The 25,479-nt window shown below is 46.0% G+C and overlaps 1 protein-coding gene across 9 annotated transcripts in view; it reads right to left on the minus strand.

The window, feature by feature from the left end:
* The window catches only part of tmem108 (transmembrane protein 108), a 423,054-nt gene that overhangs the window by 263,766 nt on the left and 133,809 nt on the right, over positions 1-25,479 (minus strand). For 8 of the 9 annotated variants that reach the window (XM_085988774.1, XM_085988777.1, XM_085988773.1 and 5 more), the window contains one exon: positions 17,443-18,621. In XM_085988774.1, the coding sequence (XP_085844900.1) occupies positions 17,443-18,621 (1,179 nt within the window). Of the gene's footprint in view, positions 1-17,158; positions 18,622-25,479 lie in introns of those variants that run through there. The other variant, XM_085988779.1, reaches the window with a different exon arrangement.

Genomic DNA, 25,479 nt, shown 5'->3' on the forward strand with positions numbered 1-25,479 from the left:
GACTGGGGGGGGAGAAGAGAGAGAGAGAGAGAGAGAGAGAGAGAGAGAAGAGAGGGAAGAGGAGAGAGAGAGAGAGAGAGAGAGAGAGACTGGGGGGGGGGAAGAGAAAGACTGCTGGATTTAGTTTGGGATTAGCCTGGAGGAAGGCGGTGAGCTCTCCTTCCCTCTCCCACCCCTTCACTCTTTCCCTCCCTAACCCCCTCTCTCTCCCTCCCCCTCTCTCTCCCTGCCCCTCTCCTCTCCCTCCCTCTCCCCCTCTCCCCATGGTTAACGCGGCGGGCCTTCCCTCCCCGTCTCTCCCTCCTTTCCTCTCTCTCCCTCCCTCCCCAGCGCCTCAGGCCCGGCCCGACTCACCTCGGTACCAGGACGGAGTCAGTCCGACACCGGTTCCTCATGGTTAACGCGACGGGCCTTTGGACCCGGTTGGCCGACGAACGCCTTTCGCTGCGGACTCCCGTGTATTTCGGTCGGGGACGGCTCGTTGGAAAGCCCCGGTTTTCCCGGTCCCGCACTCACGGCAAGAGAGAGAGAGAGAGAGAGAGAGAGAGAGGAGAGGGAAGAGGAGAGAGAGAGAGAGAGAGAGAGAGAGAAGAGGAGAGAGAGAGAGAGAGAGGGAGGGAGATAGTTTTCCCGCGGCCGCCATTTTGTGAGGCATTACCGGGCCGAGGGGGGGAAAGCCCGAGTCCCTGGCCTCAAACGGAGCCGAGGAACGGGCCGAGGGGGGGAAAGCCCGTCCCCGGCTGGGGCCCCCAGCTCCAAAAGGTGGGGAGACCTTCCCTGGAAGACAACTGAGTTCCTTCATACTTGAAATGATTCACTTCATTTCTAACTGTTCCTAAAGACTATTTAAAACTGAATTAATTTGTTCTTTTCCTCAGTTCCCTGTATTAAAGTTCAGGTTTTTAAGCACCCCATAGCTAAGAAGACAACTGCACTACATGATCTGGCATTAAACCATATAGAACAAGAAGGTGGCAGCTGTTAAAATGTGAATAAAAGTAAAAGCCGAGGTAAAGATGGCCAAATTAACGGCAGTTTGAAAGATTAGGCCCTGCCCACACACGCCATGAAACGCCCCGTGATGCAGCACGCCCCCCCCGTAGGATTGGTCAACCTTCACGTCACTCAATGCTAATGAGCGGATTTCCCCCATATGATTGGCCAACCGCTAATGAGCGGAATTTTGAACGTTTTTTGTCTACTGTCCGAACAATTCTTGTCTGACCAAAAAGTAAATATGCCTAGGACACCCCCCTAATCATAACCTTTCTTTTGATATAACATATGTGTAGGTACGCTCTAACTTTTGAGTGATGCCCGGACAGACAGACAGACACCACTATCCTTTTATTATATAATTAAAAAATAAGATAGATGAATTGGCCTCTACTGCCTCCTTTGGTAGAGAATTCCACAGGTTCACCACTGTCTGGGTGAAGAAATTCCTCCTCATCTCTGTGCTAAATGGCTTACCCCTTATCCTTAGACTGTGACCCCTGGTTCTGGACTCCCCGAATATCAGGAACATCCTTCCAGCATCTAGTCTGTCTAGTCCTGTTAGAATTTTATAAGTATCGATGAGATCCCCTCTCATTCTTCTAAACTCCAGCGAGTACAAGCCCAATCGACCCAATCTCTCCTCATACGTCATTCCTGCCATCCCAGGTATCAGCCTGGTGAATCTTCGCTGTACTCCTTCCATGGCAAGAACATCCTTCCTCAGATAAGGCGGCCAAAACTGCACACAATACTCCAGATGTGGTCTCACCAAGGCCCTGCACAACTGCAGCAAGACATCCTTGTTCCTGTACTCAAAACCTCTCGCTACGAAGGCCAACATACCATTTGCCGCCTTAACCGCCTGCTGCACCTGCATGCTTACTTTCAGCGACTGGTGCACAAGGACGCCCAGGTCTCACTGCACATCCCCTTCTCCCAATCTATTGCCATTCAGATAATAATCTGCCTTCCTGTTTTTGACACCAAAGTGGATAACCTCGCATTTATCCACGTTACAGGAAACTTTTTTTAAATCCGGCACCGACGGACCGACGTGGTGCCGGTTCATCAAAAATTCCGGATAACCGAAAGCTATAGTAAAAGATACAGAGCCGAGGGCTCCGTATAAAGCAACAAACCCTGTTGCTTAGCAACAGGTTCAGAACAATGGCCACAAGTTCCAAGCGTCTCTGTAGCTTAGCAACAGCTGCAGCCACACCCTTGCACAGCAACAGATCGAGGAAGGCAAGTAATAAAACTTACCTGAACCTACTCCTGAATTTTACCGGTTAACCGAGATTTCCGGTTATTTAGGTGCCAGTAAATCGAAAGTTTCCTGTATATTGCATCTGCCATGCTTCTGCCCAATCACCCAACCTATCCAAATCATACTGGAGTTCTCGGTATCCTCCTCACAGCACACACGCCCAACCAGCTTTGTGTCGTCTGCAAACTTGGAGACATTACATCTAGTTCCTTCATCCAGATCATTAATATATATTGTGAATAGCTGGGGTCCAAGGACCGATCCCTGCGGTACCCCACTAGTCACTGCCTGCCATTCGGAAAAAGAGCCGTTTATTCCAACTCTTTGCTTTCTGTCTGCCAACCAGTTCTCTATCCAAGTCAATACCTTGCCCCCAATCCCATGTGCCTTAACTTTACACGCTAATCTCTTATGCGGAACCTCATCGAAAGCCTTTTGAAAATCCAAATACACCACATCCACTGGTTCTCCCTTATCTATTTTACCAGTTACATCCTCAAAAAGTTCCAGTAGATTAGTCAAGCACGATTTACCTTTTGTAAATCCATGTTGACTTTGTCCGACCCGGTCACTTTTTTCCAAGTGCTCTGCTATTACATCCTTTATAATGGACTCTAGCATTTTCCCCAATACTGATGTCAGGCTTACCAGTCTGTAATTCCCCGTTTTCTCTCTACCACCCTTTTTGAACAGTGGGGTAACATTAGCTACCCACCAATCCATGGGTACTGTTCCAGAGTCTATCGAATTTTGGAAGATGACCCGCAATGCATCTACTATTTCTAGGGCCACTTCCTTAAGTACCCTAGGATGTAGATTATCAGGCCCTGGGGATTTATCAGCCCTCAATCCCATCAATTGCCCTAACACCATTTCCCTACAAATACTGATTTCTATCAGTCCCTCCCTGTCATTAGACCCTATGTTCCCCGACATCTTTGGGAGGTTATTTGTGTCCTCCTTTGTGACGACAGAACCAAAGTATGTATTGAATTGGTCTGTCATTTCTTTGTTCCCCATTATAAATTCCCCTGATTCTGACTGCAAGGGACCTATGCTTGACTTCACCAATCTTTTTCTCTTCACATATCTATAAAAGCTTTTACAGTCAGTTTTTATGTTCTCTGCAAGCTTACTCTCATACTCTATTTTCCCCTCTTAATTAATCCCTTTGTCCTCCTTTGCTGAATCCTAAACTGCTCCCAATCCTCAGGTTTACTGCTTTTTCTGGCCAATTTATATGTCCTCTCCTTGGATCTTATGCTATCCCTAATTTCCCTCGTTAGCCACGGTTGAGTCACCTTTTTTGTTTTATTTTTATGCCAAATTGGGATGAACAAATTCTGTAGTTCATCCATGCGATCTTTGAATGTTTGCCATTGCCCATCCACCGTCAACCCTTTGAGTGTCATTCCCCAATCAATCCTACCCAACTCGCACCTCATACCATCGTAGTCTCCTTTATTTAAATTCAGGACCCTAGTCTCTGAGTCAACTATTTCACTCTCCATCTTAATGAAGAATTCTATCATATTATAATCGCTCTGACCCAAGGGGCCTCGCAAAACAAGATTGCTAATTAATCCTTTCTCATCACATAATACCCAGTCTAAGATGGCCTGATCTCTAGTTCGTTCCTCGACATATTGGTCCAGGAAACCATCCCGTATACACTGCAGTAATTCCTCCTCCACAGTATTGTTACTAATTTGGTTAGCCCAATCTATATGTAGATTAAAGTCACCCATGATAACTGCTGTGCCTTTATTGCACGCGTCTCTAATTTCCCGTTTAATGCCATCCCCGACCTCCGCATTACTGTTTGGAGGTCCATATACCACTCCCACTAATGTTTTCTGCCCCTTGGTATTTTTCAGTTCTACCCATACAGATTCCACATCATCACAGCTAATATCCTTCCTTTCAATTGTGTTAATCCCCTCTTTAACCAGCAATGCTACCCCACCTCCTTTTCCTTTTTGCCTATCTTTCCTGAATATTGAATACCCCGGGATATTGAGTTCCCAGCCTTGGCCACCCTGGAGCCATGTTTCCGTAATTCCAATCATATCATATTCGTTTACCTCTATTTGCGCAGCTATTTCATCCACCTTATTACGAATGCTCCTTGCATTAAGACACAAAGCCTTCAGGCTTGTTTTTTTAACGCTCTTAGATCTTTTAGAATTATTATTTACTGTGGCCATGTTTGATTTAAACCCTTGATTTCTCTGCCTGCCACTTTTGTTTTTCTCCTTCCTGTCTTCTGCTTTTATCCTCGTTTCCCTTTCCTCTGTCTCTCCGCTCAGGTTCCCAGCCCCCTGCCATTTTAGTTTAAACCCTTCTCCAGAGCATTAGCAAACACTCCCCCGAGGACATCGGTCCCGGCCCTGCCCAGGTGCAAACCGTCCGGTTTGTATTGGTCCCACCTCCCCCAGAACCGGTTCCAATATCCCAGAAATTTGAATCCCTCCCCCTTGCACCATTCCTCTAGCCACGTATTCATCTGAAATATCTTTCTATTTCTACTCTGACTAGCACGTGGCACTGGTAGCAATTCTGAGATTACTACCTTTGAGGTCCTATTTTTTAATTTACCTCCTAACTCCCTATATTCAGCTTTTAGGACCTCATCCCGGTTTTTACCTATATCGTTGGTACCTATATGCACCACGACAACTGGCTGTTCACCCTCCCCTTCCAAAATGTTCTGCAGCCGCTCTGAGACATCCTTGACCCTTGCACCAGGGAGGCAACACACCCTCCTGGAGTCTCGTTTGCGGCCGCAGAAACGCCTATCTATTCCCCTTACAATAGAATCCCCTATCACTATAGCTCTCCCAGACTTTTTCCTCCCGTCCTGTGCAGCAGAACCACTCCTGGTGCCAGGAAGTTGGCTGCTGCTACCTTCCCCTGGTAAGCCATCCCCCCCATCAGTATCCAAAGCGGTATATCTGTTTGAGGGGGGGGGGGTGGCCACAGGGGACCCCTGCACTACCTGCCTGCGCCTACTACTCTGCCTGTTGGTCACCCGCTCCCTCTCTGCCTGTGCCACCTTTACCTGCGATGTGACCAACTGATTAAACGTGCTATTCACAACATCCTCAGCATCGCGAATGGTCCAGTATGTATCCAATCACTGCTCCAGCACCGTAATGCGGTCTGCCAGTTGCTGCAGCTGGACACACTTCCTGCACACATGGTTGTCAGGGACACAGGAAGTGTCCCTGAGTTCCCACATAGCGCAGGAGGAGCATACCACGGCACCGGGCTGTCCTGCCATGACTTACCCTTTAATTAATTGCAATTAAATTAAACAAATGAATCCCACCAATTTCACTACAGTTAAATGATATATTTAAGAGCCCTGGTTTACAAACTGTCCCCGCTACACCACAGAGACCGTAAAAACTATAAACCACAGAGTTAAAGTTTTAAAGAGAGAAATACTCCCAACCAATCACTTACCTGCTTTGTGGTGACATCACACCTCGATTACTTTTTACTTCTCTCCTTCTGAGATTGGAGATTAGTAAGCCTACCCGCGCCTCGGGCTTACCTTTTATAGGTCGCTGCCGCTCGGATTCCCGCCGTTGCCGCACTGAGGCCTACCCACGCCTCGGGCTTACCTTTTATAGGTCGCTGCCGCTCGGATTCCCGCCGTTGCCGCACTGAGGCCTACCCACGCCTCGGGCTTACCTTTTATAGGTCGCTGCCGCTCGGATTCCTGCCGTTGCCGCACTGAGGCCTACCCGCGCCTCGGGCTTACCTTTTATAGGTTGCTGCCGCTCGGATTCCCGCCGCTGCTGCACTGAGGCCTACCCACGCCTCGGGCTTACCTTTTATAGGTCGCTGCCGCTCGGATTCCCGCCACTGCCGCACTGAGGCCTACCCGCGCCTCGGGCTTACCTTTTATAGGTCGCTGCCGCTCGGATTCCCGCTGCTGCCACATGACCTTTCATCAGAACTGAAAAAAGTTAGAGATATTACAGATTTTAAGCAACTGCAGAGATAGGGAAAGGAGGAGGGGAGGAAGGAACAAAATCTGTGATAGGGTGGAAGGCAAGAGCGATTAAATGACAAAAGGGTTCTTGGTACAAGGCAAAAGTAGATGGTAATGGGACAAGTAAAGAAACAAAAGATGGGCCAAGAAGAGGCGTAAATGGGAATAGCAGAATCATCAACAGCTGCCATCTGAACATTTTTACTTCTGCCTGAAACGTTAACTCTGTTTCTCTCTCCACAGATGCTGCCTGACCGGCTGAGTATTTCCAGCATGTTCTGTATTTATTTCCAATCACTAACTGCTCACAAACAGCAATGAATCATACAGCACAGAAGGTGGCCAATTATTCCCACTTCTCTGCTATTTTCCCATAGCCCTGCAAATTGATTCCTTTTTAAGTATACATCCAACTCCCTTTTGAAAGTTACTATTGAATCTGCTTCCACCACCCTTTCAGGCAATGCATTCCAGATCATAACAACTCACTGAGTAAAAACAATTCTCATCTCCCAATGGTTTTTTGGCCAATTATCTTTAATCTGTGTCCTCTGGCTACTGACCCTCCTGCCAGTGGAAACAGTTTCTCCCTCTCTACCCTATCAAACACCTTGTGGCAAAGCCACTAAGGGACTCCGATCAATTGTATATAATTCCCTTTAATAATATGTTAGCTACAGCCGGAGTCTGTATCTTTGTTTTCACTGTTTACATGTACAGAGCGTGATCACTTTAATAGCGCGGGTAAACGCAATGACGTCACGCCGTTCATCACGTGATCCCCCACCGGCAGGAAAAACGTGATGACGTCAGCCACGGGACCGCCCAAGCAGTCCTCGTGGAGCCTCCGAACTGACTAAACCTATATTCGATGTTCTCCTGTAATTATCCATTAAACTCTGTTAGTTTTCATTAAACCTCGTTTATTTGATCGCCTGAGTGGACCTCAGTCTTTTGATAGGAACTAGACATTCCTACAACCTCATAATTTTGAACATCTGTTAAATCTACGCTTAACCAATGTACCCTCTTTTTTTTGGGTGCACAGCCCCTTTAAGGGGCTGCGCAGCCCATTCACAGTTCTGCGCATACCCAAAACTTTACATTGAAAAAAATCGGTCCTGGGCTACGTGGGACCGGCAGAAAGGTGCGCGGCCACACGCCTTATAGAGAATGTTGCTCTTAACCTTCTTTGCTCCAAGGATAACAATCCCACCTACTTTAGTTTCTCCACACAACTGAAGTTCCTCTTCCCTGGTACCGTTATAGTAAATCTCCTCTGCACCCTCACTGCTGACCAGTTCATCTTTTTGGTGGTATTGGTTGAGGGAGGAATATTGGCCAGGACATTGGGAGAACTCTCGGTCTTTTCTGTGATCATTAACAGGCAGTCTTTGTTTAATGTCTCATCTGAAGAAAGGCATCTTTGACAATGCAGAGTCAGGCTAGATTATTTGCCTAGGTCCTGAAGTGGTGCTTGAACCCATAAGCTTCTGACTCAAGAGGAGAGAGTGTTACTGACTTGAGCCAAAATGACACTTAATCAACATGGTCTGCCGATAATTGTTTTCCACAGGCTTCAATCCTATTGAATGTGTGGTATTGTACTGTACAACAATCATAGGAAAACATGCCTAATAAACAGTATCACACCAAACATGATATATGTATAATCTAGTAAATAATGTAAAATATTATTTATCAATAATGGATTAAGAAGGGGCATGTTTCCAGCTGTTGCCAATATTTATGACAGTAGAACACCCTGAATATAGCATATAATAGCACATTCCATGTGGGTGAAGGTTGGGCTTTGAACACGCAGGGAAAATAGCAACCAAGGGCAGATCCAATCAATTAGATGTGCTGTGGTTTTTAAATATTTATGTGACTCCCCTGCAAGCAACACCCCACAAATCTTCAACATAAGGCCTGGGACCTGCCACATCTGGGTCCTAACCACATTTCTGGCTCTTCCGGTACAACCCCACTCAAATTACAGTGGGATTGCACTGAAGGGCTATGGATTTTTGACCCCATTATATTTTCATCTCCTCCAATTTGCAAGTAGCTTTTGGCCCTTGGATATTCATATTGGATTAACAAGTTTAGAATCTTGTTCCAGAAGGACCTATGCTGATCCAATGCTGAATAATGCAGTTCACTCAGTCAGACATAAGAATACAAATGTTCCATAGGTGAGCTGTCAGGTGGAGCAGGAGAGTACAGATGTTCTAAAGGTTAGCTGTTATGTTGCTTTCCTAACTCATTTGTAAAGGTTATAGTAATCACATTGCTAGAAAATAGTACTGTTTTTTACTATGCATACATTGACTCCACCAAGCTGTTGTCTGAGGCAGATGAAGTACAGCACTTCCCTGCAGGCATTACCATAATAGGTTATGAAATGTCTTATCCCAAGAACACCAGTGTGATGCTTTGGTTCCCCACAGTGTCTGCCAAATTAAGGACAGTAAATACTCAATCTGCAAATAATTTGAGCTGCCAGTGGTCATGATTTAGTTTAGGACTATTGACCACTACTTGTACAATGGTAGTAGTTTCACACTGATGATACCTTTCTCAGTCCAGTCACTCTGATAAATGCAGAATTTATTCAATCTCAGAGCAGCTCTGTACCATTACCATTCTCATGTATCTGAAGGTGTAACATTTTCCGCCATTGTATTTGCAGAATTAGAGACAGCACAGTTAAAGACTTTCAGATAAAAGTGCCCAGTAATCAATTACAGAAATAGTTGATGCATCTTCCCAGCAGCCTACAATGGCTCTTTCTCTGGACATGCTTAGATTAGGCCTAAAGTAATGGTCTCAGTTATTAAAATGTGACATTAAACTTGTTATAAATTCACATATTTCGAAACATGACATAATATAGTTCAGTATCTGGAGATGAACACTGCCATCATCTGCAAATTAATATGCAACAGAAAATAAATGTAATACCCACTGGAAATGTTATGTACGCTAAGTATGGTTATCAATCTTTAACTTAGACACTGTATTATCATGGTTATAAATCCCTGGGTTAAAGTTGCCCATGTGAAGGTACGGCAAGAACTTTTAAGGACACAATGTGACTAAGAGCAGACTTTCCATAATTCTGCACCAGTATCAACTGTTGCAGACAGTGAGGCTGCGCAGTCTCCAGGCAGAAACCCCAGGAGGAAGGGGTGGAGTCGGGTTTTTCGAGCGGGAAGAAAGGAGCGACTGGAAGAGAAGAGGGCAGGAGCTCTGAAAAGAGGGCTCAGGAGGCAAATGGCTGCCGCATCCCATCCCGGGCTTCCAAACTCAGCCGCCGCCCTTCGTATTAGTAGCTCTGCATCCAGAACTCAAAGTGGGATTCAGTGATCGTGAAGAGAATTCAACGAAGGGGTTCGGAGTCGTAAGTCTTGCAGACATTATACATACCATGAGCTCCAACTTAAGCGCGCCAACGAAAGAGTGCACTCGAATTTGGACACAGGGACAGATTCTCCTTTGAATCCATATAAATGGAGAATGTATGTTTATTATGTTTAGATTCATTCTAATGTATGCAAATGTCTAATTTAAGTCATGGACCCGTAATCTTCTTATACTGTCTGACGTTAAAACTATAAAGTAAGATAATTAGAATTAAGCCATTGTAGTAGTGATCTCCTTACTGGACTATAGAATACTGTCTACAACAGAGACCACATCTCACATATATCTAGAGAACCGTGAAGGGGTTACATTTTGGGGGCTCGTCCGGGATTGTGGTCTATTTATGTCAGTAAACTAACAGTATTGAATGCTCATTGCTAAGAGAGTGGTTTGTGGTTTCTACTGGGCTGTTTGAGCATAAAAGATGGATGTTATTGAGGTTGAAGCTTGGTGCAAACGGAAGCAGATAGCTACTACCCATGCCATTGTGCTGAATGGTGTTGCTAACGATGACCCTGATGATGTCTTGCTAAGGGCTCTGAATTGTGTCAAAGCCTTTGGAAAGGTTAGGATAGTTGAGCGCTGCTTGGATACAGCTACCAAGAAGCAGTTTGTGTTGATCCAGACATCAGAGAACCTGAGAGGTCATGGTTTACCTGAGGCAGTTGGGCTTTCTGAAGAGGCTGGTCCCTGGCCAGTTCAGTTTGTCCCTATTACTACTAAGGAAGAAGAAGGGTTTCAGACCAAGTTGTTGTCATTCTTGAGACAAGAAGGAAAGACTGTTGCTGATGTCAAAGGTCTGATTGTTCATATCCAGGGCCGAAGGACCTCTCAGTTGGTCAGTGCCATTAGTTCTCTGGTGGATAAATGCACCAATCTGCCCTTCGAGGCTCAGGGATACCGTAAGCTCCGTATGTTCTCAGGAGTGAGACCAACTCCCAGTGGGGAAGAGGAGGACGACGCCTGGGCTGAGCAGACCCTGCCTCTGCTAGAGGAATGGCAGTGCAGTGACAATGTGAAGAGGCAGAGAATAGTAGAAAGCCTTAAGGGTCCTGCTGCTGACATTGTAAGATTCTTAAAGGCGCAGAACACCTCTGCTACTTCCTTTGATTACATGCAGGCTCTAGAAACTGCCTTTGGAACTACTGAAACCATTTCAGATTTGATGGTCAGATTCAGAAGCACATTCCAGTGTGAGGGAGAGAAGCTGTCCAGTTATCTGCTGAGAATAGACAAACTGCTGCATTGTATGTTACAGAAAAGAGGGATTGAGTTGCCTGAAATGAATCGATTCCGCATTGAACAGGTTGTGCGAGGTGCATTGCTCGAAGACGTGACTGCTATTCGCATACGCATGACCCATAAGTTGCGAGATCCACCTACCTTCACTGAGCTGCTAAGGGAAGTCAGAGAGGAGGAGGATATGCTTCAGGTCCGGAATGTAGCAAAGAGTGCTGTGATGTCCAAGCTTGTGACTCCTGTTACAGTTCCTACTCCTAAGGGTGATGTCAACCCTGAGATGGAGCAGCTGAAGAAGGAAATAAATGTCATGAGAGCCGAGATGGCATATTTTCGGTCTAAGAACACAGAAAGGGATGACGCACGGGTGCAAAAGGTTGAACACCCTGCGAAGTCTAACAGCAAAATGAATGATTCCTCTAAAGGATATCCCCATGAAGGAGATAGACCTGGAGTCTTTTGTTATAACTGTGGAAAGGATGGACATTTCAAGCGAGAATGTAGAGGTGAGGAAAATCTAAAAAAAGTAAATGACCGTCTCATAAAACTTACCAAGAAGTTGGGAAACTACAAAGGGATAGTTTCCTAGAAGTAAAGGGAATTAAGGGTTACGGGGAGCGGGCAGGAAATTGGACGAGTCTAGGTTCGGAATGGTCATGGCCCTGTGGGTAGTGGAGTGGGCCCAGGGGCCGTGTAGCCTTGTTCTGCTCCTACTGTGTTCTAATTCTGTGTTAGATTTCAGGAGATGGTTTTATTCCTGTTCCTGGCTGGGGTGGAGATCGCCTTTACAGAAGGTAAGTACTGTAGAAAATATAGGGACAGAGTGATCTCCTGGAAGAATTTCGATCGCCTAGATGGGTCGGAGAGGAATTTCCCAGATTTTTTTCTCCCAAATTGGCCATTGGGTCTTTATCTGGTTTTTCGCCTCTCCCAGGAGATCACATGGGTTCGGGTGGATGCAGAGTGATAGAAGATTTGAGGTTAGGATCAGATCAGCCATGATCTTATTGAATGGTGGAGCAGGCTCGAGGGGCCGATTGGCCTACTCCTGCTCCTATTTCTTATGTTCTTATGTTCTTATGTAAAGGGGCACAGTAACGGAACGGCCTGCTGTCCCTGTAGTTAAGACACGTTCCGCTAAGTGCAATAATAGACGAGGGGATATGAAAGACATCATACCTGAAGGTTTAGTAGGGCCGAGTTCTGCTGTATCAATACAGATTGAAGGCATTTATACTAAAGCTATCCTCGACACGGGTTCTCAGGTTACCATACTGTACAGATCCTTCTATGACCGATACCTGACGCATTTGCCGTTAACCCCAATCAGTCTTCTGCAGATCTGGGGCCTTAGTCCTGCTGATTACCCATATGATGGCTATTTGTCGCTGAGGTTGGAGTTCTTGGAAGCTGATGTAGGGACCACTGAGACCATTGATGCACTTGTGTTGGTTTGCCCTGACCCCATGGTGAAAGGTGAGGTTTCCATACTGGTTGGCAGTAATACACCCATGGTGAGATGACTCCTGACAAGCTGCAAAGAGCAGGGAGGTGAAAACTTCTTGAGCACCAGACACATTCACCCTGTTTTCAAAAAGGCTTTTGAGAAACTGCCTGAACTTTCTTCCGACGTAGATGATAGCAAAAGAGGAACTGTGTGGTATGTTCGAGCCAAACCTATCACCCTGCGTTCTGGAGGAGTGGCTAGAATCCCTGGGATACCAAAATTCCCTGGAACGCCAGGTACTGAAGCCATTCTGACAGAGTCACCTGATAATCCTACAGAAGAGTCACGGTTTCCAAATGAGCTTCTGGTGAGACCAGAGTTGCAGACCCCGACAGCTGTGATGTCAAGGAGTGTTACAGTGACCGTGAGGAATATGTCAGGCAAAGGAATCACACTGAGGAAAGGAATGCCGGTTGCGCATCTGTTTCCTGTAAATGTACTGTCGTCACATGTGAAGGAAGAGTCCAAAGTTAACTCAACCGGAGATCTGACACCCTCCTCCTTCAACTTTGGAGATTCATTCGTTCCTAAAGAATGGAAGGACCGATTAGTCAGGAAGATGATGGAGCGGAGAGGAGTTTTCTCTGCTCATGAGTTTGATGTTGGTTGTAGTAAGAGTACTCGCCATTCTATCAGAATTACCGAGGATAAACCCTTTCGGGAGAGGTCTCGACGGCTGGCACCAGCTGACATCGAAGCAGTGAGACAGCACCTGTCGCAGTTAAAAGAAGCTGAGATCATTACCGAGTCCAGGAGTCCTTATGCATCTCCTGTAGTGATGGTGAGGAAAAAGAACGGAAAGATTCGGATGTGTGTGGACTTTAGGACGCTTAACAGACGTACTATTCCCGACCAATACACCGTTCCAAGAATTGAGGATGCACTGGCTTGTCTTAATGGAAGCAAGTGGTTCAGTGTGTTGGACCTCAGAAGGATACTACCAAATACTGATGAGTGAATCGGACAAAGAAAAGACAGCCTTTATATGTCCAGTTGGGTTCTACCAATTTGAAAGGATGCCACAGGGAGTTTCAGGCGCTCCAGCAACTTTTCAAAGAATAATGGAACAAACAGTTGGGGACATGAACTTGCTCGAAGTATTGGTGTACTTGGACGATATCATTGTGTTTGGGGCAACCCTTGAAGAACACGAAGCTCGGTTGCTGAAAGTGCTTGGTCGCCTGGAGGATGAAGGTCTCAAGCTATCATTGGACAAGTGTCAGTTTTGCCAAACATCCGTGTCCTATGTGGGGCATATTGTATCACAGGATGGAGTAGCCACAGATCCATCCAAGATCGAAGCTGTTACCACATGGCCCAAACCGAACACAGTGACTGCCTTGCGGTCATTTCTTGGGTTCTGCGGATATTACAGGCGCTTTGTGCAGGATTACTCCAAAGTGGCCCATCCTCTGAATCAGCTGCTGGCTGGTTACCTCCCACCAGCCGAGAGGAAGAAAAAGGCTAAAGGTAAAGAGAACAAGGACTACTTCAAACCCTCTGAGCCTTTTGGTGTTAGATGGGATGAGAAATGCGAAGAGGCCTTCCACACCTTAAAGCAAAGTCTTACTCAAGCCCCCGTGTTGGCTTTTGCAAACCCACAGCTGCCATATGTGCTACACGTGGATGCCAGTCAAGAAGGGTTGGGTGGTGTGTTGTATCAGGACCAAGGAGCAGGACTGAGACCTGTAGCGTTCATCAGTCGCAGTCTTACGCCATCAGAGCATAACTACCCAGCTCATAAGCTAGAATTCTTGGTGTTGAAGTGGGGGGTGGTGGATAAGCTGCAGGATTATCTGTATGGAGCGAAGTTTGAAGTGAGGACAGACAATAATCCATTAACCTATGTGTTGACTTCGGCAAAACTTGATGCCACCGGCCACCGCTGGCTTGCTGCACTATCTGCTTACGACTTTAGTCTCCGGTACAGACCTGGGAACCAGAACATTGACGCAGATGCTCTGTCTCGTCGCCCACACTACCAGAAACCAGAGTGGAAAGATGTTGCTTCAGCAGATGTGAAAGTAATGCGTCAGATGTCCGTGGTATCTGGACCAAAGAATTCATTTCATGCCCGAGAGATTGACCACTTGGGAGCGTCAATGCATGCTGTTCCCCAGGCATTTTGCAACCTTTCCAGTTTGGATGTACAAAACTTACCCATGTTGTGTTCATCTGAAATATCCAAAGCACAACAGGAGGATCCCTGTATTCATGAGGTGTTTTCAGCTCTCCGTCTGGGTGATATTACACAGATCGACAAATCAAAACATCCTGACTGTCGTCTGCTCCTAAGAGAATGGGACCACTTGGAAATTAAAGAGGGAGTGTTGTGTAGAATCACTCACCCACCCACTAAACCATGTCATTCACAGTTGGTCCTGCCTGAAAAGTACAGGGAAATAGTGATGAAGTCTTTGCATGATGACGCAGGTCATCTGGGAGTAGATAAGACCTATGGGTTGGTCAAGGACAGATTCTATTGGCCGCGTATGAAGTCTGTGGTTGAGGAGTTCTGCAAGTCCTGTGCACGCTGTGTCCAGAGAAAGACTTTGCTTAAAAGAGTTGCTCCTCTGTTTCACATGCAAAGTGATGGACCTCTAGGCCTTGTCTGTATGGATTTTCTGTCCATCGAACCCGATTCCAGCAATACCGCAAATGTCTTGGTCATTACAGATCATTATACTCGCTATGCCCAAGCTTTTCCCACAAAGGATCAGAAAGCATCCACCGTTGCCAAAGTATTGTGGGAGAAATACTTCATCCACTATGGACTGCCAAAGCGAATACACAGTGATCAAGGTAGAGACTTTGAAAGTAGACTTATACATGAGTTGTTGTCCATGCTCGGGATTGAGAAGTCAAGAACAACTCCATACCATCCTCAGGGAGATCCTCAACCTGAGCGGTTTAACCGTACTTTGTTAGACATGCTTGGAACGCTGGATTCAAAGCAAAAGAACAAGTGGAGTCGGCACATTGGACATCTTGTTCATTCGTATAATTGTACCCGAAATGACGCTACTGGTTTTTCACCGTACTACCTCATGTTTGGACGTGAAGCGAGGATGCCGGTGGATTTGTGTTTCGGAGTATCCAGTGATGGCACATCACAGAGAACTTACCTCAAGTATGTATCTGACATGAGAAAGGAATTGCAAGCTGCTTATGAACTTGCTGAGTCTGTTTCTGCCAAACAGAATAAAGGAAATAAGCAGAGGTATGACCAGAAGATCCGGTTTTCCCAACTCATGCCTGGTGACCGAGTTCTCATACGGAACCTAGGACTTCAAGGGAAACATAAGTTAGCAGACCGCTGGGCTTCTACACCTTACATTGTTGAAAGTCAAATGTCACAACTACCTGTGTTTCGGCTAAAACCTGCAGGTGGGAATGGACCCATAAAAATACTGCACCGGAATCATATCCTGCCATTGGGACAGCAAGTGCGTCTGGATCCGCCAGCGGATAATGAGCCGACACCTAGTAGGAGAACCCTGCAGAGAAGAAGGAGTAAAAAAACGAGAAACCAGGAAAACTTTGTTCCAGAAGACAGAAAACCCATGACACAGTGTGTGGATCATGAGGAACCTGATGAGTCGGAAGATGAAGAATGGGATCTATGGTACGACCTCCCAGAAAGACGCATAAGACAGAATCTGGATGAATTGTCTGAACCATTTAGCTCAGACTTGGACATGGTCTGGGAAGAACCAGATGCTTCAGAGAAGGAGATAAAAGAGACTGAAAGGCATGATAACAAAGGAACCAACGCCTCCAACGTAGTTGAAGGAACTGAAGACCGGGTATCCGAAATAAGGAGCTCACAGCGAGTTAAGAAGGTTCCTGAAAGATTGACATACAGTACACTAGGAGTGCCAAGTGTAATGATAGCCCCTACGGTTCGATATGTTACCTCCCTTTATACATGGTTGGGAAGCATGCAACCCCTTATGTGTAAAGTTCATTAGTCATGGGGACATGCCTATATTTGGTAGGGGGGGGGGGGAAAAGAGTGTAATACCCACTGGAAATGTTATGTACGCTAAGTATGGTTATCAATCTTTAACTTAGACACTGTATTATCATTGTTATAAATCCCTGGGTTAAAGTTGCCCATGTGAAGGTACGGCAAGAACTTTTAAGGACACAATGTGACTAAGAGCAGACTTTCCATAATTCTGCACCAGTATCAACTGTTGCAGACAGTGAGGCTGCGCAGTCTCCAGGCAGAAACCCCAGGAGGAAGGGGTGGAGTCGGGTTTTTCGAGCGGGAAGAAAGGAGCGACTGGAAGAGAAGAGGGCAGGAGCTCTGAAAAGAGGGCTCAGGAGGCAAATGGCTGCCGCATCCCATCCCGGGCTTCCAAACTCAGCCGCCGCCCTTCGTATTAGTAGCTCTGCATCCAGAACTCAAAGTGGGATTCAGTGATCGTGAAGAGAATTCAACGAAGGGGTTCGGAGTCGTAAGTCTTGCAGACATTATACATACCATGAGCTCCAACTTAAGCGCGCCAACGAAAGAGTGCACTCGAATTTGGACACAGGGACAGATTCTCCTTTGAATCCATATAAATGGAGAATGTATGTTTATTATGTTTAGATTCATTCTAATGTATGCAAATGTCTAATTTAGGTCATTGACCTGTAATCTTCTTATACTGTCTGACGTTAAAACTATAAAGTAAGATAATTAGAATTAAGCCATTGTAGTAGTGATCTCCTTACTGGACTATAGAATACTGTCTACAACAGAGACCACATCTCACATATATCTAGAGAACCGTGAAGGGGTTACATAAAATAAATTAACCTTTCCACACTGCTTTCAGTATAAGCTTGTCCTAGAAGCTCCTCATTGTATACACAGATTTCTGAGATTTTTCAGTTGCACTGGGCATTGAAGTCGGTGTTGAATTGCTAATCATTATTGTACGCTGAATACCTAAACTATTCATCTATCTATACCCATATAATAGTTAAATTAAATCCCTTACTTACAGCATGATGAAACAGGCACACTGACAGCCAGAATAATCCAGGCAATATCAACTTTGCTGAGGCAGATAGTTGCTTTTTGCTGAGGCTTATCTACCTCAGTTACATGGGAAATGTTGCTGGGTGTTTCAGGTACCCTAGTCCCAGCAGGAACTATTCTGTTCAGGAAGCTTCCTGCTGCTGTTGTATCAGATTCAGAGAAGGTTGAAGAGATCCCAGGTGTAGACATAGCTGACAGAATGCCATTAGGTAAAGCATCACTTTCCAGCGTGCTGAATGTTGTCATGGAGGTTGAAATATAAGATCCAAATACGGCTGATAACTTTTGATCACTAACTTTAAATAAATCCTGAAATGTATCTATATATGGGGGATATTCACCTGCTGTTATGATAGACAAATTCAAGTTTAGACCTGGTTGTGATTTTAATGACAAGCTATCAGAGATAGAAGTGACCTGTGAGACAGAACTAATCATCAGACTAGTTAGCAAGGCAGGAAGAAGTGGTGTTTGTGAAACCCTTTCTTCTGTAATGTTTGATCCCTCAGCTTGCCAGAGATTCTTAAGGTCATGTAGGTTGTCAGCCTGATTCAGTGTAGCTACATTATTTGAGGATTTCAACAGTTTATGGATATCGGAGGTTCCTGAAACCAGCTCAGACTGATGGTTAACAGATGAAAAGAGTGTCTCAAAATCTCTGTAGTATATTCTAGTAGAAAATGAAGAATGCAATATTACATTTCCATGAAGTTGTGTAGGCTCCACTGAGTCATCTTTGTGAAGTGGAGACAGTCTCTCCTTTGAAGGTGTTGGCTCTGAATGCAACATACTTTGATTATGCAAGGAAACTGCGACCTCCATTGTTCTGTGGTAATTACGGGCAATATCCTGTGGTGAGACTGACAGGACAGACTGGATAACAGTGGGTGTAGGTTCAATTAAGCTGGTATCCATCAGCTTGGTGTCATGGACTATCTGAAGGTATTTCAAGATATTCACATCTGTGTCTGAGGTCCTCTGCCAGTTTGTATGGTTCATTATCTTAGGATTGGCACTAGGTTTGGGCAACACCATGCTTACAGTAGTTAAGTCTATTAGATAGTTTTGAGACCTTGAGTTGGGAGACAATTCTTGTGCAGTGGACATTAATTCTTCTGACAGTGCCAGGATCAGTAGAACACCTAAATACAAGAAGAAGATGTTACTTGAAATGAAACAGCAATGTGTAGAAATATATCATAGAATGATACAGCACAGAAGGAGGCCATTAGGCCCATCGAGCCTGTACCGGCTCTTTGCTATCCAAGTATTCCCACTCCCCCGCTCTTTCCCCATAGCCCTACAAATTGTTTCCCTTCAAGTATTTATCCAATTCCCTTTTGAAAGTTACTACTGAATCTGCTTCTACCACCCTTTCAGCCAGTGCATTCCAGATCACAACAACTCACTGTGTAAAAAAATGTTTCCTCGTGTTTCCTCTGGTTCTTTTGCCAATTACGTTAAATCTGTGTCCTCTGGTTACCAACCCTTTAGCGACTGGAAACAGTTTCTCTTTATATACTCTATCGAAACCATTCATGATTTTGAACACCTCCTCTTAATGTTTTTTCCTCAAAGGACAACCCAGCTTCTCCAATCTCTCCACATAACTGAAGTCCCTCATCCCTGGTACCATTCTAGAAAATCTCTTCTGCACCTCTCTAAGGCTTTGAAATCCTTCCTTTCTTTTTATTCATTCATGGGATGTGGGCATTGCTGGCAAGGCCAGCATTTATTGCCCACAAGGCCAGCATTTATTGCCCATCCCTAATTGCCCTTGAGAAGGTGGTGGTGAGCTGCCTTCTTGAACTGCTGAAGTCCGTGAGTAGAGTTGCTGTGAGAGAGGGAGTTTCGCGATTTTGATCTACCGATGATGAAGGAACGGTGATACATTTCCAAGCCAGGATGGTGTGTGACTTGGATGGAAACTTGGAAGTGGTGGTGTTCCCATGCACCTGCTGCCCTTGTAGTTCTAGGTGGCAGAGGTCGCGGGCTAGCGAGGTGCTGTCAAAGAAGCCTTGGCGAGTTGCTGCAGTGCATCTTGTAGATGGTACATACTGCAGCCATGGTACGCCTGTGGTGGAGGGAGTGAATGTTTAACAACATAAGAATTAGGAGCAGGAGCAGGCCATATGGCCCATTGAGCCTGCTCCTCCATTCAATAAGATCATGGCTGATCTTCGACCTCAACTCCGCTTTCCTGTCCAATCCCCATATCCCTTGATTCCCCGAGAGTCCAAATATCTATCTATCTCAGCCTTGAATATACTCAACGACTCAGCATCCGCAGCCCTTTGGGGTACAGAATTGCAAAGATTCACAACCTTCTGAGTGAAGAAATTCCTCCTCATCTCAGTCTGAAATGGCCGACCCCTTATACTGAGATTATGTCCTCTAGTTCTAGACTCTCCAGCCAGGGGAAACAAAATCTCAGCATCTATCCTGTCAATCCCCCTCAGAATCTTGTTTGTTGCAATGAGATCACCTCTCATTCTTCTAAATTCCAGAGAGTATCGGCCCAATCTACTCAATCCCTCCTCATAGCACAATCTCATCCCAGAGATCAATCCAGTAAATCTTCGTTGCACTGCCTCTAAGACAAGTATATCAATCCTTAGATTAGGAGACCAAAATTATGCACAGTACTCCAGGTGTGGTCTCACCAAAGCCCTGTAGAATTGAAGCAAGACTTCCTTATTCTTGTACTCCAACCCCTTGCAATAAAGGCCAACATGCCATTTGCCTTCCTTATTGCTTGCTAACCCTGTGTATTTCCTGTACTAGGACACCTAAACCTCTCTGAACACCAATATTTAATAGTTTCTCACCTTTTAATATACTGTTTTGCTATTCTTCCTACCAAAGTGAATAATATCGCAATTCCCCACATTATACTCCAACTGCCACCTTATTGCCCATTCACTTAACTCGTCTATATCCATTTGCAGGCTCTTTGTGTCCGCCTCACAGCTTACTTTCCCACCTAGCTTTGTATTGTCAGCAAACTTGGATACATTGGGCCAGAACTTTGGGTCCCCACAGGTGAGTACGCGCTGGGTACTCACGCGTAGGCCCAACGAAAGTGCCGGTTTCATGCATGCACTGCGCATGCGTGGGAAACCGGAACTTCCATTCCCTTAAAGGAAGGGTTCACAAGTCGAACGCGTGCGCTGGAGAGGCAGCGCGTACGCCTGGAACTTCCGGTTTTTTTGCAGGTTTCTCCGGGAGGGTAAGTCTTGAGGAGCTACGCTTCTAAAAAACAGTCGCAAGGCCTGCTTTTAACAAGGTAAGTGGTGAATTAAGTAAAATTAAAACATTTTTTCCACAGGTTTATTATTTTTAAATACTTTAAAGAAAGGTAAGTTTATTTTTAGTCCCGTTAGAAGCTGTAATTAATTTTTTCAAAAATTTAAATTGTTTAAAATAGTTATTTTATGTAATTTATAGCTATTTTATAAAACTGCGATTTTTAAAAAATTTATTTGAAGTTTTAGTTATGTTCTGGGGCTGAATTGTATTCATAGATTTGACAGGTCTTCCTGTCAAATCTATGAATACAGATTCCCTGCTACCATTGGCTCTCCGGGGCCCACGTGATCCCAGGGGATGCTTCAAACTAACTGCGCCCCTGGGATACGCAAGCACTGCACGCCGGCAGTTGGAGCAGGCCCAGGATCGGAATCCCACGTGGGCCCACAGCACAACGGCCGGCGCGCTAGGTAAGTGCAGGTCGGAGGCTTGCACCCGCGGGAAGCCTCCAACCCGAATTTCTGAGCCATTACACTTGGTCCCTTCATCGAAGTCATTAATATAGATTGTAAATAGTTAAGGCCCCAGCACTGATCCTTGCGGCACCCCACCGATTACAGCCTGCCAATCTGAAAATGACCCGTTTGTCCATACTTTCTGTTTTCTGTCCGTTAACCAATCCTCTATCCCCAATATAATTTCCCCTGTCTCAGCCTCTAAGGCACCAACGCTTACTTTTGCTACTCTCTTCGTTTTTACATACTTTTACAAGGTGTGTACGAAGTGCATGCGCTGAAAACCGGCACTTGCGAACTTGTCAAGAATTCTCTTGACAGAACATCCGCATGCCCAAGAAAAGTGCCTCCGCGGGTGGAGAGTTGCGCTTTTTGCACAACTTCCGCCCACTGAATGACTGTCAAATTCTTACGCCTGGTAAAAGGCCTGCTTTTACCAGCATAAGAGTTTTGAAAAATAGAAAAATAAAATTTGATCACTAATTTATAAATTAAAAACTCTTAAAAAAGGTAAGTTTATTTTTAGCCCCATAAAAACATTTAATTATTTTTTCAAAAAATTAAATTTGTTTAAAATATTTAATTAAATGGCATTTTAATTAATTTTAAATATGTAATTTTTTTATAAATGTATTTGATGTTTTAGTGTGTTTTTAAATGTGATCCCCATTCATACTTTTGACAGTTCTGTGCATACAGAACTGTCAAAAGTATGAAGGGGATTCCCTTCTTTCATTGGTTCGCTTAGCTCACGTGATCCCCCTAGGATAAGTGGACCTCTGCGCATTTCAAAGAGGACAGGCCCAGGATCGCAAGCCTCGGGATCTACGGAAGCAGCAGGTAAGCTCAGATTTTTTCCGATCGGAGGCATCCACCCGTAGGAAGCCTCCAATCGGAAATTCAGGGCCAATGTGAAATTCTATCATATTATGATCCTCTTCCCCAGAGGATCCTTTACTATGAGATTACTAACCCTATCACATTACACAAAACAAAATAGCCTGTTCCCTGGTTGAATCCATGATGTTTTGTTGTAGGAAAGTGTGGTGGATGGGGTGCCAATCAAGCGGGCTGCTTTGTTCTGGATCATGGTGTCAAACATCTTGAGTGTTGTTGGAGCTGCACTCATCCATGCAAGTGTATTCCATCATACTCCTGACTTGCTCTTTGTAGATGGTGGATAGGCTTTGGGGAGTCAGGAGGCGAGTCACTCGCCACAGAATACCCAGCATCTGTGTCCAGTGGTGTACTGCAGGGATCGGTGCTGGGTCCTTTGCTGTTTGTAGTGTACATTAATTATTTAGATATGAATGTAGGAGGTATGATCAGCAAGTTCGCAGATGACACAAAAATTGGTGGAGTGGTAAATAGCGAGGAGGAAAGCCTTAGACTACAGGACGATATAGACGGGTTGGTTAGATGGGCAGAACAGTGGTAAATGGAATTTAACTGAAAAGTGTGAGGTGATGCATTTTGGGAGGACTAACAAGGCAAGGGAATACACAATGAATGGTAGGACCCTAGGAAGGACAGAGGATCCTTGGTGTGCATGTACATAGATCCCTGAAGGCAGCGGAGCAGGTAGATAAGGTGGTTAAAAAGGCATATGGGATACTTGCCTTCATTAGCCGAGGCATAGAATATAAGAGCAGGGAGGTTATAATGGAGCTGTACAAAACGCTAGTTAGGCCACAGCTGGAATACTGTGTGCAGTTCTGGTCGCCACACAATAGGAGGGATGTGATTGCATTGGAGAGGGTGCAGGAGATTCAACAGGATGTTACCTGGGCTGAAGCGCTTCAGCTATGACGAGAGACTGGACAGGCTGGGGTTACTTTCCTTTCGAGCAGAGAAGGCTGAGGGGGGACCTGATTGAGGTGTACAAAATTATGAGTGGCATAGATAGGGTAGATAGAAAGGAACTCTTCCCCTTAGTAGAGGGGTCAATAACCAGGGGGCATAGTTTCAAGGTAAGAGGCAGGAGGTTTAGAGGGGATTTGAGGAAAAACGTTTTGACCCAGAGGGTGGTTGTAATCTGGAACTCACTGCCTGAAAGGGTGGTAGAGGCAGGAACCCTCACAACATTCAAGAAGCATTTAGATGAGCACTTGAAAACGCCATAGCATACAAGGCTACGGACCAAGTGCTGGAAAATGAGATTAGAATAGACAGGGCTTGATGGCCGGCATGGACACGATGGGCAGAAGGGCCTCTTTCTGTGCTATAAAACTCTATGGCCTAGAAATTCACTTGCACCCCATTTGGGGCGCCAGTCTCACCAGGGCGCCGGAAGTACCGCCCCGGAAGGAGTCGCGAACGCCCGCCGGAAATTCAGTTTCAGTGCCCCAGACGGAAGCGCAGCGCTACTCGAGGCGCCCCGCATCCCTCTTGGGGCGCTGCAACTGAAAATCGCAGCGCAACGTGCTGCAGCGCCACACGCGGCACGGCACGCTGCGGTACCGCAGGCCTTCCTCCCCTTCTTAAAGAGGAGGGGCCTGCTGCAGCGCGATCGGCGATTGCGAGTGCCGGCAAAAGAGCCCGGCACCGAGGAGAAGTGCCGGACTCTTGGGACACAGCCGGCACAACGCGGGGGGTGGCTCAGGAGGCTGGGGACGGCGGCGCGATAAAGCAGGGGGCGCTACTAAATTTCGCGATCGGGGCGGTAGCGGGGCGCTGCGCACACCGATGACGGCATCGGTGGCGGCGCAGCGCTAACGGCTAGTGCCGCCATTAGCATCCTGCGCAAAACCCACTAAGTGCCCTCTTTGGGCACTAACGGGTGGCGCAGCCCACTGAATTTCTGGGCCCATGACTCTATGAACTGCTCTTGTAGCCACAGTATTTATTCCTAAAGTGTGGTGCCCAGAATTTAACACAATACTCCAACTGAGGCCTAACCTGTGTTTTTTAAGGTTTGGAATAACTTCCTTGCTGTTGTACTCTATGCTTCTATTAAAAAAGCAAAGATTTTGTATGTATTTTTAACAGCCATCTCAACTTGTCCTGCCACTTTCAAAGATTTGTGTAAGGGGTTAGGTAACATAATGGTTATGTTACTGCACTAGTAATCTAGTTCAAATTCCACCACAGCAGCTGGGGAATTTAAATTCAGTTAATTATATAAATCTGGAATATTAAAAAAAAAGCTAGACCATGAAACTGGTTTAGGGAAGGAATATGTGACTCCAGTATGCTTCAGAGACATGGACCATGCAGAGCAGGCACCTCAAAGCACTGGAGAGGTACCACCAACGCTGCCTCCACAAGATCCTGCAAATCCATTGGCAGGATAGGCGCACCAACGTCAGTGTTCTCGCTCAGGCCAACATCCCCAGCATCGAAGCTTTGACCACGCTCAATCAGCTCCGATGGACGGGTCACATCGTCCGCATGCCCGATACGAGACTCACAAAATGTGCGCTCTACTCAGAGCTCCGACACGGCAAGAGAGCCCCAGGTGGGCAGAGGAAATGCTTCAAGGACACCTTCAAAGCCTCCTTGAAAAAGTGCAACATCCCCACCGACACCTGGCCCAAGACCGCACAAAGTGGAGGAGAAGCATCCGGGAAGGCGCCGAACACTTCGGGTCCCTTCGCCAGGAGCAAGCGGAAGCCAAGTGCAAACAGCGGAAGGAGCGCATGTCAACCCAAGCACCCCACCCACCCACCCCTTCAACCACCGTCTGCCCCATCTGTGACAGAGACTGCAGGTCCCGCATTGGTCTCATCAGTCACCTGAGAACTCATTTTTAGTGTGGAAGCAAGTCATCCTCGGTTCCGAGGGACTGCCTAAGAAGATGCTGATGTGATTCCAGACTCCAGCAATGTGGTTGCCCTCTGAAATGGCCAAGCAAGCCAATCTGTTACAACCAAACTGCTACGAAAAACAATAATAAGAATAAAACCAGACGGACCATCCGGTATCAACTTCGGACACAATAAAGGCACACCCAGCCCAGTTAACTCTGCAAAGTCCCCCTTACCAATATCTGGGAACTTGTGCAAAAATTGGGAGAGCTTTCCCATCGACTGACAGCCATACTAACAGAATCATACCTTTCAGCAAATTTCCCAGACTCCTCCATTACCACTGTAAGGTGCGTGGCCACGCACTGATCTGTAAGCTCCGGGTGGTTCACGCATTGAGGTTCCCTTCCCAGAAGTGACACCTGGTGAGTTGCAGTGAGAGTCGAGAATCCGAAGGGCAGCAGCTGGAGGTCCGGTTACCATGGGAGCG

This window comes from Somniosus microcephalus, chromosome 5 (genome assembly GCF_052327205.1).
Source record: "Somniosus microcephalus isolate GS21.2 chromosome 5, FLI_Smic_1.0, whole genome shotgun sequence".
NCBI classification, from domain to species: Eukaryota; Metazoa; Chordata; class Chondrichthyes; order Squaliformes; family Somniosidae; genus Somniosus; species Somniosus microcephalus.